Source organism: Alnus glutinosa, chromosome 11 (assembly GCF_958979055.1).
Source record: "Alnus glutinosa chromosome 11, dhAlnGlut1.1, whole genome shotgun sequence".
Classification (NCBI taxonomy): domain Eukaryota; kingdom Viridiplantae; phylum Streptophyta; class Magnoliopsida; order Fagales; family Betulaceae; genus Alnus; species Alnus glutinosa.
Window position 1 is genome coordinate 2,836,057 of NC_084896.1, and position 17,847 is coordinate 2,853,903.

Genomic DNA, 17,847 nt, shown 5'->3' on the forward strand with positions numbered 1-17,847 from the left:
ATACGAAGAAACAACGAATTACAAGATGTTCATACTTACAAAACCTTTGCAGTCGTCACACTCTTGAATTATAATAAGTGACTCATTTGTCTACTTCTCTCCCAAAACCTCTAGAGAGTTCTTCTTCTTAATTTTCCTTAACTGAAACTCTAGTTGGCTTCAATTGTTTAAGGTTGATGGTTGAACTAAAAACAACATTTTGTCACATGAATGAAGCCAATAAATAAAAACTAACAATTTAAATAAGAATTGTTAGTATTTTATATTGGCAACATTCTGGTTGACAAAAACATTTTATATAAATGTTGCTTTTTAACAGAAATATTGTTTCAATTCGGAATCTTCAAGTAATATGGACAGTGTCTCAATTCATGCCATGTGTCTGTTCACAAGCTTCTAAAAGATGTCCATAAAGATTTCATGCTATTTCTAAGTCAGAAACAACGGGTTCCTGTGAAACCGTCTGGATGGACCTTTAATATTAAATCCTGTCAAAATTTTCAAAATTTCATTTTTTTTTTTAAATTTTATAAAAATGGGTAATTACATTTTTCTCCTATGAACTACCAACTTTTGCGCAAAGCCCCCCACAAACTACCAATTCGACCAAAATAGAGCATTCAACTACCAAATACAACCATTTTCCCCCCTTCCGTCGGTCAGAGAGTTAAAACAAACGGTCAATGGGTCACGTGACCGTCACGTGCCGTTTTACATGAGAGCATGTTGGAAGATGGTGGTAGTTCATGGGGGAAAATAAGAAGAAAATGAGGGTAAAACGGCACATGACGGTCACGTGACCCGTTGACCATTTGTTTTAACACCTTTGACTGACGGAATGGGGGAAAATGGTTGTCTTTAGTAGTTGAATGCTCTATTTTGGTCGAGTTGGTAGTTTGTGGGGGCTTTGCGCAAAAGTTGGTAGTTCATGGGGAAAAAAGGTAATTATCCCTAAATATATATATATATATATATTTGAAAGATTCAAGTATGGGTATTTTTGAAAATTTCGTTAAATCCTTATCAACAACTAAATCCTTTCAATTTTTTTTTCCCTAAAAAAAACGACAGGTATTTTTGAAATTTTAACACATTTTCATTAAGATTTACTAGAAAATTCTAACCAATGATTAAAATTGAAAAAAAAAAAAAAAAAAAAATTGAAAGATTGATATATTACATTGACAATTTTTAAAGTTTAAAGTATGATTGCAAAAGTGATGAAATATCATGAACGGTAATTGAAGTTTTTTCAAAATTTGGAGATCCTAAACAATGCTCTCCTCATTTGGGGAGCACGTACTATTACTAACTAATATTAAAACAACGTTAAAAAAAATAAAAATAAAAAACAAAAAATAATAAAAAACAGTGAATACGATTATTTAGCTTAATAACTTGTAAATTGTTTACTAAATGTGCGGACAAACATAAGCAATTCACTCTATTGCAATATTCTTAATCTAACATTAAAGGAAAACCATGTCAGATACAAGGAGACAAAGTGTTCAACTTTGATCAGCGCCATGCTTAGACCCATTCAAGCTTCTGAAAAAGAATTCTCATTTAATTCGGTCAACAGAGTGGTTATTCGTTGTTAGTTGTTAGATGTATTAAGCAACAAATTAATTGTCATTTAATTCACACACATATTTTGGTTGACAAATATCCTTTGAAGCGAATTAAATAGATAGTATATATTTTATAGTCAAAATTTAAAGTTAAATAAAATGAATAATATATATTTTCTAATCAGAATTTAAAATTAATATATTTAACAGTGATAATGATGCTACATTATTTAATTTTTTTTAAAAATGTATCGATATTAGGGTAATGTGTACCATTATATATTCAGTAACTTTAATAAATATTCAATAAAAAGCTTTACCTCCGTTGTTGTGGAACTCCATTAATGCGTTATGTACGTACTCGTAGCTTGGTTAATTGTCCGGTGGCTGAAAAAGAAAGGAATGTGGAATATTCAGGAGTAGGTTGGAAGTGATCAACTCTGTCACAAGAAGAGTCCAAGTTTTCTTGTTCACTCATTCATATTCTGGCATCATTCTTCTTCTACCATTTTTCTAGCTCCAAGTTAGAGAGGGATGGGCACCACGAAGACTAAGCCATGGCTCTTATTTGTTCTGCTTCTAATCCTGTCTTGTTGCACAGCATGCTTCTCCATTGCCGGTAATACCCTTTCAGCAGGTCAGTCTCTTTCTTTTTCAAAGAACGAGACCATATTATCTCAAGGTGGCACTTTTGAGCTCGGTTTCTTCACTCCAGGCTCTCCAGTAAAAATCTACCTGGGCATATGGTATAAATGGTTTGTTCCAAGGGAAGTTGTTTGGGTAGCAAATAGAGAAAACCCTTTGTCTGACCCAAGACTTCACCTCTCAGAAGATGGCAATCTACTCCTGTTTGAGGGTTCCTCCAAGATCCCATTTTGGTCGACAAATTTAACATTTCGCGGGTCAAATATAACTGAAGCAGTACTTCGTGATGATGGGAATTTTGTTTTGAGAAACAGGTCGAACACGCCTTCTATATTTTGGGAGAGTTTCGACCATCCAACCGATACATGGCTGCCAGGTGCAAAGCTTGGGGTCGATAAGCACATTTCATGGAAAAATTCAGAGGATCCAGCACCTGGTGTGTTCTCGTTGGGGTTAGACCCAAATGGAAGCAATCAGTATTTCTTAGAGTGGAACAGATCCCAAAACTATTGGAGTTCTGGAGTTTGGAACGGAAAAATTTTCAGCTTAATTCCTGAAATGAACGCATTTGTGCCAAGGAAAAATGTTCCGTTTAGTTCTATCTTCACCTACACTTTTGTGCCAAGTAAAAATGGAAGTGATGGATATTTAACGTACTCTCTTCAAAACCCTTCTTACCTTTCTAAATATCGGGTTGACTACAGAGGACAGTGGAAGCTACGAGTGTGGATGTCTGGCCCTTGGGAATGGAGTTCATTTTGGACTGGACCGAGGAATCTATCTGATGTCTTTGCTTTGTGTGGTGCGTTTGGCGTGGTACAGTACCCTGAGAATGATTCAACCCCTTGTCAGTGTCTAAAAGGTTTCGAACCATTTTCGATAAACTACACCAGACTAAACGATTGGCGAGGTGGCTGCGTGAGGAAATCCCCTTTGCAATGTGAGAAGAATAATACGTATGCTAATGGAAAAAAAGATTGGTTCTGGAAAATGCCAAACATGCGATTGCCTGTTCATTCGAGAGCATATTTGGCCGTGATCATGAATGCTAGTAGATGTGAATTGGCTTGCACGGAGAATTGTTCTTGCACTGCTTATGCTTATAATAGGAGTGGGTGTATGATATGGGATGGAGCTCTTTTCAACTTACAGCAACGCGAGATTGGGCAAGATATCTATCTCAAACTTGCTGCTGATGAGTATCCAGATCCAAGTACGAAAGGTAGGATGAGTGAAATGAAAAGTATGTTTAATTAGGGTTGAGCTAATAGTGATTCTTATCATTTTAAGCAGGCAAAAAATGGAGAGTATGGGTAGCTGTGCTGGTCCCTGCAACAGGGTTTATCTTATGCCTCGTCATTGGTTTTTCAACCAAAGGAAAGCTCAAATGCATAGGTAAGTGTAAACGTTCTAACGGTACATAGAAATCACTATCAATCAAAAAAGAGTAATATTACTTTTTACATTCATTTTATACCGACTATTAATTAGTTCTTAGGACGTCACTTAACACGCTTTCCTAATGGCCCAACAATGAAAATCTGTTTGTATTATTGGTTGGTGAAGATAGTGTTTCAGGCTCTTGATCGAAACTATCTGAACCTAGTTTTTGGGGGTCCTCCTACAAACTTAACCATGTCTCCGGGAAGGAGCTTTGCAGTTATTTGGTCATTTCACTGAAATGAGAATGATTTACTATATTATTAGTACTTACTTGCGGAAATGACTAAAAAAACTTACTTACCTTGGATACTGGCCTTGCTCATTGGGGTTGAACTTTGGTGAACCTAATTAATGATGTCACCTCAGTTGCTTATCTTGGACCAACCACTGGATTTAATTCCATGTACGTATCCAATTCTTATCATTCTATATCAAACAGGAGAGAAGGCCTCAAGCAATAATCTACTCTCATTTGATTTTGATACTGAACTCCATGCGAAGGATGCTGAGTTACCACTATTTAGTTATGAAAGCGTATCAGCTGCAACTAATAAATTTTCAGATTTGAATAAGCTTGGAGAAGGAGGTTTTGGACCTGTTTATAAGGTACACTACATTTTTCTAATGAATCTGCTTTGAACATTATTGAGAAAACCGACATTAATGGTAAACTGTCATGAATTGTGAAAGTTTAAGGAGCTTATCATTCTCCTTCGTAGGGGAAATTACTCAGAGGGCGAGAAATTGCAATGAAGATGCTTTCAAAAAGATCTGGGCAGGGAATCGAGGAGTTCAAAAATGAGACAATATTAATTGCAAAACTCCAACATAGAAATCTTGTCAGAATCTTAGGTTGTTGTATTGAGCGAAATGAAAAGATATTAATATATGAGTACATGTTCAATCAAAGTTTGGATTTCTACCTTTTTGGTAAGTGCGCATATTTATGTATATATGTGTATATATTTTCCTCTAATATGTTTCTAGGTTCTTAAGTACTAATTTTCTTAGTTGTACTATTTAAACAGATCAAACAAAGAAAAACATGTTAGATTGGGGGACACGCATACACATTATTGAAGGAATTGCACAAGGAATTCTTTATCTTCATCAATATTCAAGGTTACGGATCATACATAGAGATCTTAAGCCCAGCAACATTCTCTTGGATAGTGAAATGAATCCAAAAATATCAGATTTTGGGATGGCTCGAATAGTTGGAGACAATGAAACGCCAACAAACACACGTCGAATTGTCGGAACTTAGTAAGTATGCAATCTATTTCACATCTAATATCTCCAAAGAAAACGATTGGAGTACTACAACTTTTATTACAATATTTTTACAATATGATGTGATAGTTCACAATTGGTAAAATAACTAAAAGTGTATTGTTGACAAATCAATCACTAACAAATTTTTTGCTTAATCATTTTACCAATTATAGACTGTCACATCAAGTTTGTAAGGGACTTGTAGTAAAAGTTATACTACTCCTAACAGCACTATATTTGCAATTCTCAGCTAAATTCGCTGAACAAGCTACTAATAGTCATTTCCTAAATTTTGAAATGCAGTGGCTATATGTCTCCTGAATATGCTATGGATGGTTTGTACTCGATAAAGTCAGATGTGTTTAGCTTTGGAGTATTGGTACTTGAAATTGTGAGTGGCAAGAAGAACACTGGCTTCTATAACAGCGAGTCACTCAATCTTCTTAGATACGTATGTAGTTTCTATACTGTCCTGAATTCTTTTTGTTTTATATTAATCTTATAGATTAAAATGCTATTAGTTTTTTTTAATTAAATTTAGTCTGATTTGAAATGTAACTAGGCTTGGGAGCTATGGATAGATGATCGAAGTTTGGAGTTGATGGAGCCAACAATAGGATATCCTTCTTCTACTTCTGTTCTATTGAGATTCATTAACATTGGCCTTCTTTGTGTCCAAGAAAGCCCGACTGATCGACCTACCATGCCTGATGTAGTCTCAATGATTAGCAATGAATATGTTCCTCTACCTACACCCAAGCAACCTGCTTTTACCAGAGGCCGGAATGTGATTGACACAAATTCAACAAATGACAGTACTACAGAAAATGGCTCAAAAAATAGCGTAACTATTTCAACAATGGAAGCGCGATGACTGATTCCTATATCAAAGAAACAAAATGTTGTAAAACTAATATTTTTGGCTGATTTGTATGCACGTTGATATGCTACATACTTGTCTCTAAATGTTGTCTTTGTTCCCTCGTATTTTAGTTTCGTTACCAATAATACTATCCAGATAGAATTTATAAGTTTTTATGTACTACCCACATTAGTTAACACTAGTCTATAATGTCTTTAAAAGATTATCACTAACAATTTCCTTCCCCTCCGGCCCTCAGTAAACTAATTGGATACCAACAATGGGTGAAATCCCAAATCTTTGGCTCGTTCCTCTTCATGTTTATTCTTTTAAAAGGTAGGTTTTTAACAATTAATTCAAGCACACGTCTACTCAATATTTTAGACCCAGACTATGAGTAATTTGAACTACACATCAAAACTATACTTGTGAACCTAACATTGTAACTAAAACTACGTCTTCTCGAATATTTTGAACCATATCTTCAAATTGCGATATACATAACATTGTAACTATAACTACATGTCCGCCACCACGTCAACAATCAGTGTTTTGTTCTCTGATTTTTTTTGCTTTTTCTAGTTTTTTTGGGGCTGTTAAAGCTACCTCCACCATAGGCTTCGTTTTGACCCTCATCGGTGTCTTCTTTTCTGCAATGGTTTATCTTTGGATATGCTACTGTAGTTGTTTCTTTGTTGGGCTACTGATTGGGTTATTGAACCTTTTGAGGTTTATGGCCGTTCTTGCACCAAACCGCCTTAATTTGCGACCACTTTTTTTAGTCTTCGTACCAAAAATATATAGGGCCGCATCATTTATTTGATACATTTCATTTTAATTTATGTTTACTACCACTGATGAGGTGAATTTGGGGCTTTATAAAGAAATATACGGGGTTGTCCAACCGTATATTTTTATTTGTTGTAATTGCTTTGTTGATATACTTACAAAAAAAAAAAAAAAAAAAAAAAAGAGAAAAAAGAAAGAAAGATGTTACAAGTGAGCCCCACCCCCAAATATGGGATGGTAGAAAACCCGATGCAGTCAATATTTTGGGAATTTTTTATTTTTTATTTTTTATTTTATTTTTAATGGAGGGAACCACGTTTAAATTAGGGAATACAACGACAATGCTTCCCTTTGTGCTCACAAAAAAAAAAAAAAAATGATATTAATAATCCTCATGTGGACTCTAGTGTGTAACAAATTTTAAGTAAAATTCATTATTAAAAATCGGCTTGCAAATGAAGAATGTGAGCTTATATGATTAAGATTGTACTTAACAATTAATGTGTGACGTCACTTAAGATCGTAACATTTTATCACCGTACCTTTCGAAATTCGATATCCATAGCGGCTCATTCGATATCCATAGCGGCTTATTCTATCAACACTGACTCAGTGATAGTCATTTCTGTTTTAGCACTTTCACTCATTCAACTATATTCAATGGCTTAATATTACGCATATACATAACATGAAGAAATTGTAATTCAGCCTATAATTAAGTTGCCCTTGTGAATCAAACTTGTAACAAATTATAACAAATCTGAGGTAAAATTCATCCTTAAGATTGTAATTATCCAACGTGAAACACTCGTGGAATCTTAGCATAATGAAAGTCTTCCGATAAGTTTCTGTCAAAGACAAAGGACAGAAAGTGTTCGCCTTTTGTTTCTTTTTTTCCTATTCGAAAGGGGAAAGGAGAAAGGTGAAAGAGAGTGTTCGACTTTAATCAGCATCAATCAGCATTCAGCACTGTGCTTAGATAAGTTTCCGAGAAGGATTATCGACCATTAGTCAAGGCAACAAGCTGGGAGCAAGCTTTCTGATAAGAAAAGTCCAGCTTTTCTTGCTCTCATTCATATCAAGCATCATTATTCCTCTAGCTATCTGCAGCGCTGCCGGTTAGAGAGAGATGGTTACCTATACGAGTAAGCCATGGCTCTTCTTTGTTCTGCTTCTTGTCCTGTCATACTACAGAGCATGCTTCTCCATTGCAGGAGATACCCTTTCAACAGGTCAGCCTCTTTCAGTGAGAAAAACCATAGTATCTGAAGGTGACAATTTTGTGCTCGGTTTCTTCAGACCAGGTACTTCTTCAAAAATATACCTGGGCATATGGTATAATGAATTTGACGTCAAAGATGTTGTTTGGGTAGCAAATAGGGAGAACCCTTTGTCTGAGGCATCTTCATCAAGACTTGAACTCTCAGAAGATGGCAATCTAGTCCTGCTTGAAGGTTCCTCCAAGATACCATTTTGGTCGACAAATTTGCCACATCCCCTGAAAAACTCAACTGAAGCAGTACTTCGCGATGATGGAAATTTTGTTTTAAGAGATAGTTCCAACCAGTCTACTATCTTTTGGGAGAGTTTCGACCATCCAACCGATACATGGCTTCCAGGTGGAAAGCTTGGAATCGATAAGATTACTGGAAAATCGAAGCGGCTTATTTCATGAAAAAATTCAAAAGATCCTGCACCTGGTGTGTTCTCGTTTGGGTTAGACTGGGATAGAAGCAGTCAACTTATCTTGGAGTGGAACAGATCCCAAAGTATTGGAGCTCTGGATTTTGGACTGGAAAATATTTCAGCTTATTTCCTGAGATTGGGAACAATAAAATCTTCAACTTCATTTTTGTGTCAAATGAAAATGAAAGTTACTTTACTTACTCTGTTTCTAATAGCTCATTCAGATTTAAATTTATCATGAACTCTTCAGGAGAGATCCAGCAACTGGCGTGGTTGGCTGGCCCTTTGGTTTGGAATTTACTTTTGTCTCAACCGACACAACTTTCTGATGTCTTTTCTTTGTGTGGTGCGTTTGGCGTGTACCATGAGAGTTCCCCAAACCCCTGTGAGTGTCTAGAATTTTTCGGACCATTTTCGATTGAAGACACCAGACTAGATGATTGGTCAGGTGGTTGTGTGAGGAAAGACCCTCTAAAGTGTAGCAATAGTACTTATGCTAACGGCAAAAAAGATGAGTTCATGCAAATAAAGAACATGAGATTGCCTGTAAATGCCAAAGAATATATGACAGTGAGTCGATGGTATTGTGAAGTGGTTTGCTTGAGTAATTGTTCTTGCACAGCTTATGCTTATAATGGCAGCGTGTGTATGATGTGGGAAGGAGCTCTTTTGAACTTACAGCAACTCTCATATGATGGCGGACAACATATCTATGTCAAAATTGCCGCTTATCAGCATCAGAGTACCAAAGGCAGGATAAAAAAAAAAAATGAAATCTACATAAATTTATGTTATCTGAATACTTAAAATTCTCGACTATGGTTGAGCTAATATTGATTCTTGTCATCATAATCAGGTACAAATTGAAAGCATGGGTGATTATAGCCGTGCTGGTCTCTGCAACAGGGCTTGTCTTATGCCTCTCCTCCATTTGTTTTTCAAGAAGGAGAAAGCTCAAACGCAAAGGTAAGTGAAACGGGAATGAATTACAATACTTTTTTATATTTATCTGCGAAAATGACTGAAGAAACTTATCTCACTACAAAAAACTTATCTGCCTTTGTGATTGAACTTTGATGAACGTAAGGCTGTCACCTGCTTAATTGATTTTGTCAGAACAAGCTCTGGAATTTCCGCCAAAGTGACAAAGTCTTATCATTGTCTATGAAACAGGAGAGGATGCCTCAGGCAATGATCTACTGTTATTTGATTTCAATACTGAACTTCATGCAATTAATGATGGAACAAACACTAAAGAGAATCTGAAGAAAATAGGGGAGAAGGATGTTGAGTTGCCACTATTCAGTTACGAGAGTGTATCAGCTGCAACTAATAATTTCTCAGCTATGAATAAGCTTGGAGAAGGAGGTTTTGGACCTGTTTACAAGGTGCGTTTCATTTTCGTAATGAATGTGCTTTGAACACTATTAAGAAAACCGACATTAATGGTCAACCTTCATGAAAAGTTTAAAAAGCTTACGGTTCTCCTTTATAGGGGAAATTACTTAGGGGGCAGGAAATTGCAGTAAAAATGCTTTCAAAAAGATCTGGACAAGGGCTCGAGGAGTTCAGAAATGAGACAGTACTAATTGCAAAACTCCAACACAGAAATCTTGTCAAACTCTTGGGTTGTTGTATCGAGCGAGATGAGAAGATATTAATATACGAATACATGGCCAATAAAAGTTTGGATTTCTACCTTTTTGGTGTGTGCATGTTTCGTCATCTTGCTACTCTTTTCTTTCTTTTTTTTGTCCATGCATATACTTCGAACTTCTAAAAAAATTCTAGCTTTTTTAGTATTAATTTTCTGAGTTGTGTTGTTTAAACAAATCCAATCAAGAAAAAGATGTTAGATTGGGATACACGCATACGCATTATTGAACGAGTTGCTCAAGGGCTTCTTTATCTTCATCAACATTCAAGACCACGAATCATACATAGAGATCTGAAACCTAGTAATATTCTCTTGGATAGTGAAATGAATCCAAAAATATCAGATTTTGGCTTGGCTCGAATAGTTGGAGGCAATGAAACACAAGCAAACACACATTGAATTGTTGGAACTTAGTAATTATGCAATCTATTTCACATCTAATATTTGCAAAGGAAGCTGTAGTGCCCTTAACAACACTCTATTTACAATTCTCAGCCAAATTCATTGATCAAGCTACTAATAGAGTCGTTTACTAAACTTTGGAATGTAATAGTTACATGTCTCCTGAATATGCTATGGAGGGTCTATACTCGATAAAGTCTGATGTCTTTAGCTTTGGAGTACTGCTACTCGAGATCGTGAGTGGCAAAAAGAATACTGGCTTCAACAAGAACAAGTCACTCAATCTTCTTATATATGTGTGTGTTGCTTTTATACCTCCTCAAGTTCTTTATGCTTTAGAGTGGTCTTTTAAATCGAAATACTTTGTTTTTTTTAGTAAAATTTACAATAATTTAAAATAATAGGCTTGGCAGTTGTGGAGAGATGATCGAAGTTTGGAGTTGATGGATTCGACAATAGGGTGTCCTTCTTCCACTTCTATTATGTTGAGATTCATTAACATTGGCCTTCTTTGTGTTCAAGAAAGCCCCGCGGATCGACCTACTATGCCAGACCTACTCTCATTTATTAGCAACGAACTTTCACCTCTACCTACACCCAAGCAACCTGCATTTGCCACCATCTATAATATGATGGACACAAATTCAACAACTGCCAGGGAAGGGAGTTGCACATTAAACAACATCACTATTTCAACAATGGAAGCTCGATGAATGCTGTAGAACAGACGTTTCTATCTGATATAGTGATATGTGTGGACATGATCAATATGCTTCATACTAGTTACAAAGCGAAATACTCAAGTAGGCCTAAGGTCTGCTAAGAATCAGTTGGAGGCAGCGAAGGCCAAGCTGGTGGCCGGGAGCCAAGCTTGAGGCCCTGGATAAGCTTTGGGTTGAGTCAATTTTTCTTTCATACACTTTTAGTCTTTGTGGTGTTAGAATCATTCTCAGCTGTGTAAGGAACAATATTTGTGATAATACTCGTTGAAATATATTTTGGAATTTGTCTTGTGTAATTTTTTGCTTGTCATAAGCTTCCGTTAGAAAGAGTATTGGGTAAATGAATCCGAGGGGCTTGTGCTCCCTCATAGTGCTTCTGAGCTGTTAGGTTTAATGTTGGCTTATTTAGCGTCTAAAACAAACTGGTGTTAAGTTTAATTTGGCTAGAGTTAGTTGGTACTTACGTTGGAATTCAAAATCTTGATCATTATTGAAGAACTGAGAAGGTCAGTCAGAGTCTCAGTCGGTGATCGTCCAAACAAGAGTCTTTACAAAGGGGTAGTTTGTTGGGGAACAAGCCATGTTTTGTTTATAAAAGTTTTATAAGTAATTTTTAATCTTCTATAGTAGATCGGTTTCGTAAGTTTAGCTACCCTTAAGTGGTTTTACTTTTAGTGAGTTCTTCAACAAGTTTCCACTTCGTCACCACTCCTTGTGTTTGATTGGTTTATGCTTTTAGAGAAATGATCTATACACATCTGCTTCACAACTTCTCCACAACACGCCAACGTGGCAGTAATAAAATATTGTTTTTTTCTCTTTTCGTCATGCTGCTAGAAAACCGAAGACAAAAAAACGTGGGAGTTTCAAATTTTTCATTTCGCACGAAGACCTCTCTCTCTCTCTGAAATCTCTCTCCGTACAGATCTGAAATTTCTCCGTCGTCCGTCGTCCGGCGCTTCCGTCGTCCGGTGATTCCAACGCTGCCCAGTCCTCCGAGTTCTGAAATTTGCCTCCGGTCAATGACGTCGCTCCGCCGTCCCTCTCGGCAGTCGGCCTCCTCCGTCGTCCGGCGTCCCTTTCCGGCTAAAAAAAAACAGGTTCTCTCTCTCTCTCTCTCTCTCTCTCTCTCTCTCTCTCTCTCTCTCTCTCTCTCTCTCTCTCTCTCTCTCTCTCTCTCTGTGTGGCCGGATCTGTTGCTACCAAAAAAAAGGGGTGAAATTTTTGTAGCCATAGCAATTCGCACTTCTTCTTTTTTTGTGAGTTTGCTCTACACAGCTAGAAGACAAAAGGGAAAAGAAACTTCTCTATTATAAGAGCTCTCTTTTGTGCAAGATTGAAAATATTAGATGATAGGAATAGAAGGATCAGAAGAATGTTTATACAAGTTGTTAGTTGTTCAGTGTCAGTGATAAGGTCAATTGTTGATGCCATTATTGTTTGTTATGATTGTTATTTATCGTTGGTTGTGGTAAGAATTGTAAGTTGATGCAAGGGCCGGGTGGTGTTTCTATAAGGGAAGCAACAGAGGGGTCATTCAGTGATTTCGTCAAACACTTCGTATGCTGGTGAGCTCCTATCCAAAGTGGAGTCATTTTTCAATAACAATCCTTTTCCTTTTTACAAACTAAGTCCACGACAGGCCCTATTTTACTTTTTTCTAAAAATCTTTGTTTTTTACTTTTTCAGATTTGTGCTAAAGACCTTTTTTTTTTTTTTTTTTTTTTTTTTTTAAAGCTATGGTACACAAATATTGAAGAAGAAATAAGAAGGGTTTTAAACGTTTTGTTGGATTTGTTATCTGCTTTGTTGAGTTCTGTCGGCTTAGTCCAGATTGTGTGGTTTCCTTGCCAGAATCGGGTTTATCTTATTCAATGATAATGTTGGTACAAAGAGTGGTACTCAAGTTGATAGTGTTCTTGGGGGATCTTATGTGTTTATCACCGTTTTATTGGGCTTTCTAGGAGCTAAAAATCGATTCAAGTGTTTGCTTTGTGTGGGTAGGAAATGGTGCTCTGTGGTCATTTTGGAGTTAGTTTGTACCAGTAGGATAGATCCACAAGGATGACAATTTAGCTAATAAGATGGGTTTGGGATTCCAGGTTGGGATTTCGCGTATCTATTACTAACACTATGGCTTTACCAGGGGTTTCTAAGAGCTAACAATTAATGCAAGTTTTTGCTTTTCAAGGATATGAAATGGTGCATTATGGTTGTTGTGAAGTTAGTTTGTCCTGACTATCACAACTCAAAAAATCCAGCTCTGTCGTCCGGCAGATCTCGTCCCAGTCCAGCTCTGTCTCCGGCAGATCTTCTCTCCGACGGGCAGGTTTTTTTTTTTTTTTTTTTTCTTTTTTGCTGCTACATTCTGTTTGAAATTTTGATTTGGGGTTTTTTTTGTTTTGGCTGCTACATTCTGTTTCAGATCAGTGAACTATGGTTTTGCAGTTTGATTTATGAAAGGAAAGGAGTAATTGGTTGGTTGGGTTTGAATTTTGGAGCTGGTATATGTGTAACTTGATAAACAAAAACCGATATATTCTAGGGTGTGTAACTTGATAAACAAAAACAAACAGAATTAGGATAATCTTCCATTTCAATTGATTTAACAACAGAAATTATCTGCCTATCACAACTCAAAAAATGAACAAAAAATTTAACTACTTTCATGACATGATATTTACAAAAGTTTTTTTTTTTCTAAAAAAAAATAAGTAAATAACATTTATAAATTATTGTATGTGATAACATTGACATGAGTTGCATCAAGAAGCAAGCCTTGATGGAGCCCCTTGTCGACACAGTTGATCAGAATCAAATTTTTACGAACTGCGAGCTACTTAAGGTGGGAATTACAGGGGCATGCTGACACAAACATATGAAATAATATTAGATATTGTTTGATGGTAGATTTAGTTTGCTTTTCGTTTTTGCTTTCTGATTGATCCTTATGATGGTGGTTACTTTGCTTTTTGGCTAATGTAAGTTCATTTGCTTCCCTTCATTCAGGTAATAGATATCTCCAAGATGGCTCGTGGGGATGCTTCCTTCACTGCTCCTTTCCAACTTGTGGTAGAACGTGATGATTACATCCATGCTCTTTTGCAAGTGTCATAAGTTGACAGGCTTCTCCACATTTTATTGTTTGGATTAAGTTTTGTTGTGGTACATGTAATGATTCAAACTGTATATGGTTTAAAGGAAAAAGCATTTCTTTATTTAACATATTTCATTCTTGAATTTGCTAATGCCCCATAAGCTAGGGTTATAAATTCCATATCTGACTATGGTATCAAGTCAATCAAATTTATATCCATGGAACCTTTTCTAGATTGGATGGCCATCGGTACACTTACTCATGTTTAACTGGTGTCTCTTTCTGGACTGTCATGGTGTCATTAGTTGGTATCTTATAATGCTCTTTCAACCTTCACTAAATCACTATGAAGTGGAAACCAAGTGTGAAAACCTGTGGTTTAGCTTTTTGGGACATCTTGTTTGCATTGCTTTGTATGTGTTTCTGTCTTTACTATGATTATATGCAAGGTGGTTGGATCAAGCTAGGTTGGTTTCAGCCATACAGGCTTGTTAGACTAATGTTAGAATGAAAGGACGGAAACAAAAAGGTTAAAAATGATCATTGTCAGATATTTTACGTTCTTGTAAGTTGAACAATAAAAATTATGAATTTTAGTTATGATGGAAGTTGCTTTGTAAAATCAGTACTTGATTAGTCAAACTCATATTGTTAAATGGACAAATTTGGTATCTTTCAAGTGATTGCTCTTTCGCTTGAATCAAATCGGCACTTGTTTTAAAACTTCTCGTTATATCGGTGTTACCATTGCTCAAAGAATTGTTGTTTGAATCCTGAAAATTGTTGATATAACACGAACAATATGAACCTTGAAGAACTCTGGGCATAAAAACCAAGAGCAAATAATCTTGTGATCCACCGGTAGCCTACCCTGAACGAAAAGAAATGATAGAGGCAGCAGGAGTGTAGCAAATATTTCAGCACAAACACAATCATCTCCTCAGATTTTGCAAAACTTTCCCACCATTACATGCTAAAACATACGTCCAATTGTACAGTCATTCTTTCCTTAGTATAGGCCAAAACTTGTTTTTGATAAGTAATATAGGCCAAACTTTTACAAAACCATCATCCATGCATGCTGAGACACATAATGAGACATAGATATTCATTTCAGCAAATTAATCCATACATGTGTTACATTTCATGCGTGGGCACAAACATTACCGCAGTTCCAGCTTTAACCATAATGAAAGATTTGTGAGACACATAAGTTAATTCTTTCTAGATAAAAAGTTCAAGTGATTCCAGGTGGAATAGTGTTTTTGGCCCCCTTCCCTTTCTCTTTGAGGCTACCTTCTTCTACCTGAACCACCATCTCTGGGCAGCAGAAATTGGAGTATTCAAGAATGGGGCATAGCGGTGGACGAGTGGATTGACAATCCTCCCAATCTTAGCCCATACATTGTTGTGGTAACTAGCAGTAACAGGGGCATGGTACATGAGCTTGAATAGCTGTCAAAAAAGTGTTTTAAGAGAGTCAAAAGCAAGAAAATTTGGAAGAAAAAAAAAAAAACTAACCAAACAAAATTCATTTGGTACCATACACTATAATGCAAAGGTTAACACCAAATCTAAACAGAGACCAAATAAGAAAGCAGGATGAAATACCAACCAAATGCAACAGAAATCAACCACCAAATTTTTGCATATTGTAATTTTTTAAAAGTTCTTCTTGAACTCTACTGATATTTTCACACAAGTGAAATCATGAGGCACAGTCCAAGTTTTCTTCACTCAATAAACTGATAGCACATCATTGGTCCACAATTTTGCATTATATATATATATTTTTTTTCGCTCAATAAACTAATAGCCTGAGCTGCACTTCAAGATCAGGCAGGTCTATGCAGACGAGACCAACTAACTCTAGAACAACCATAATCCATCAAATCCTTGCAAAGCCAAAAACGGCATTAGTTCTTAGCTCTTGGAAAGCCAGGTAAAGTCATAAAACGCTAATAACATATACCCTAAATCCCGACTTGGCTTCCAAACCCATCTCATTAGCTCAATTGTCATCCTTGATCAGGTGGTCTATCCAGTCAGGACAAACTAACTTCACAACAACCATAATGCACCATTTCATATCCTTGAAAAGCAAAAACTTGCATTAATTGTTAGCTCTTAGAAACCCCTGGTAAAGCCATAGTGTTAGTAATAGATACGCGAAATCCCAACCTGGAATCCCAAACCCATCTTATTAGCTAAATTGTCATCCTTGTGGATCTATCCTACTGGTACAAACTAACTCCAAAATGACCACAGAGCACCATTTCCTACCCACACAAAGCAAACACTTGAATCGATTTTTAGCTCCTAGAAAGCCCAATAAAACGGTGATAAACACATAAGATCCCCCAAGGACAAGTACCATCCTTCTTTAGAACACTATCAACTTGAGTACCACTCTTTGTACCAACATTATCATTGAATAAGATAAACCCGATTCTGGCAAGGAAACCACACAATCTGGACTAAGCCGACAGAACTCAACAAAGCAGATAACAAATCCAACAAAACGTTTAAAACCCTTCTTATTTCTTCTTCAATATTTGTGTACCATAGCTTTAAAAAAAAAAAAAAAAAAAAAAAAAAAAAAAAAAAAAAAAAAAAAAAAGGTCTTTAGCACAAATCTGAAAAAGTAAAAAACAAAGATTTTTAGAAAAAAGTAAAATAGGGCCTGTCGTGGACTTAGTTTGTAAAAAGGAAAAGGATTGTTATTGAAAAATGACTCCACTTTGGATAGGAGCTCACCAGCATACGAAGTGTTTGACGAAATCACTGAATGACCCCTCTGTTGCTTCCCTTATAGAAACACCACCCGGCCCTTGCATCAACTTACAATTCTTACCACAACCAACGATAAATAACAATCATAACAAACAATAATGGCATCAACAATTGACCTTATCACTGACACTGAACAACTAACAACTTGTATAAACATTCTTCTGATCCTTCTATTCCTATCATCTAATATTTTCAATCTTGCACAAAAGAGAGCTCTTATAATAGAGAAGTTTCTTTTCCCTTTTCTCTTCTAGCTGTGTAGAGCAAACTCACAAAAAAAGAAGAAGTGCGAATTGCTATGGCTACAAAAATTTCACCCCTTTTTTTTGGTAGCAACAGATCCGGCCACAGAGAGAGAGAGAGAGAGAGAGAGAGAGAGAGAGAGAGAGAGAGAGAGAGAGAGAGAGAGAGAGAGAGAGAGAGAGAGAGAGAGAGAGAGAGAGAGAGAACCTGTTTTTTTTTAGCCGGAAAGGGACGCCGGACGACGGAGGAGGCCGACTGCCGAGAGGGACGGCGGAGCGACGTCACTGACTGGAGGCAAATTTCAGAACTCGGAGGACTGGGCAGCGTTGGAATCACCGGACGACGGAAGCGCCGGACGACGGAGAAATTTCAGATCTGTACGGAGAGAGATTTCAGAGAGAGAGAGAGGTCTTCGTGCGAAATGAAAAATTTGAAACTCCCACGTTTTTTGGTCTTCGGTTTTCTAGCAGCATGACGAAAAGAGAAAAAAACAATATTTTATTACTGCCACGTTGGCGTGTTGTGGAGAAGTTGTGAAGCAGATGTGTATAGATCATTTCTCATGCTTTTATTGGTTTTGGTGATATTGTGTGTGGTAGTTAATTTAGAACTAGCTCGTAACCCGTGCTATACGCGGGATTCTTCCTTATGATTTAGTTTTA

At 36.6% G+C, this 17,847-nt stretch overlaps 3 protein-coding genes and 1 pseudogene across 3 annotated transcripts; all 4 read left to right on the forward strand.

Moving 5' to 3' along the window:
• Window positions 1–2,105: 2,105 nt before the first annotated feature.
• LOC133882061 (receptor-like serine/threonine-protein kinase SD1-8) lies at window positions 2,106–5,808 on the forward strand. Its single transcript, XM_062321162.1, has 7 exons — window positions 2,106–3,438; window positions 3,555–3,611; window positions 4,099–4,265; window positions 4,379–4,589; window positions 4,688–4,925; window positions 5,238–5,385; window positions 5,497–5,808. The coding sequence occupies exons 1-7, from the start codon at window positions 2,106–2,108 to the stop codon at window positions 5,806–5,808; spliced, it is 2,466 nt and encodes an 821-aa protein (XP_062177146.1).
• Window positions 5,809–7,675: 1,867 nt separating this feature from the next.
• LOC133881520 (G-type lectin S-receptor-like serine/threonine-protein kinase At2g19130) lies at window positions 7,676–9,017 on the forward strand (annotated as a pseudogene).
• Window positions 9,018–9,089: 72 nt separating this feature from the next.
• Window positions 9,090–9,971, forward strand: LOC133882063 (G-type lectin S-receptor-like serine/threonine-protein kinase RKS1). Its single transcript, XM_062321167.1, has 2 exons — window positions 9,090–9,237; window positions 9,445–9,971. The coding sequence occupies exons 1-2, from the start codon at window positions 9,090–9,092 to the stop codon at window positions 9,690–9,692; spliced, it is 396 nt and encodes a 131-aa protein (XP_062177151.1). The 3' UTR covers window positions 9,693–9,971.
• A 512-nt stretch (window positions 9,972–10,483) lies between these two features.
• On the forward strand, window positions 10,484–11,334 carry LOC133881521 (receptor-like serine/threonine-protein kinase SD1-6). The gene is made up of 2 exons (XM_062320458.1): window positions 10,484–10,626; window positions 10,735–11,334. Exons 1-2 carry the CDS (start codon window positions 10,486–10,488, stop codon window positions 11,041–11,043), a joined length of 450 nt encoding a protein of 149 aa, XP_062176442.1. The 5' UTR covers window positions 10,484–10,485; the 3' UTR covers window positions 11,044–11,334.
• Window positions 11,335–17,847: the final 6,513 nt, after the last annotated feature.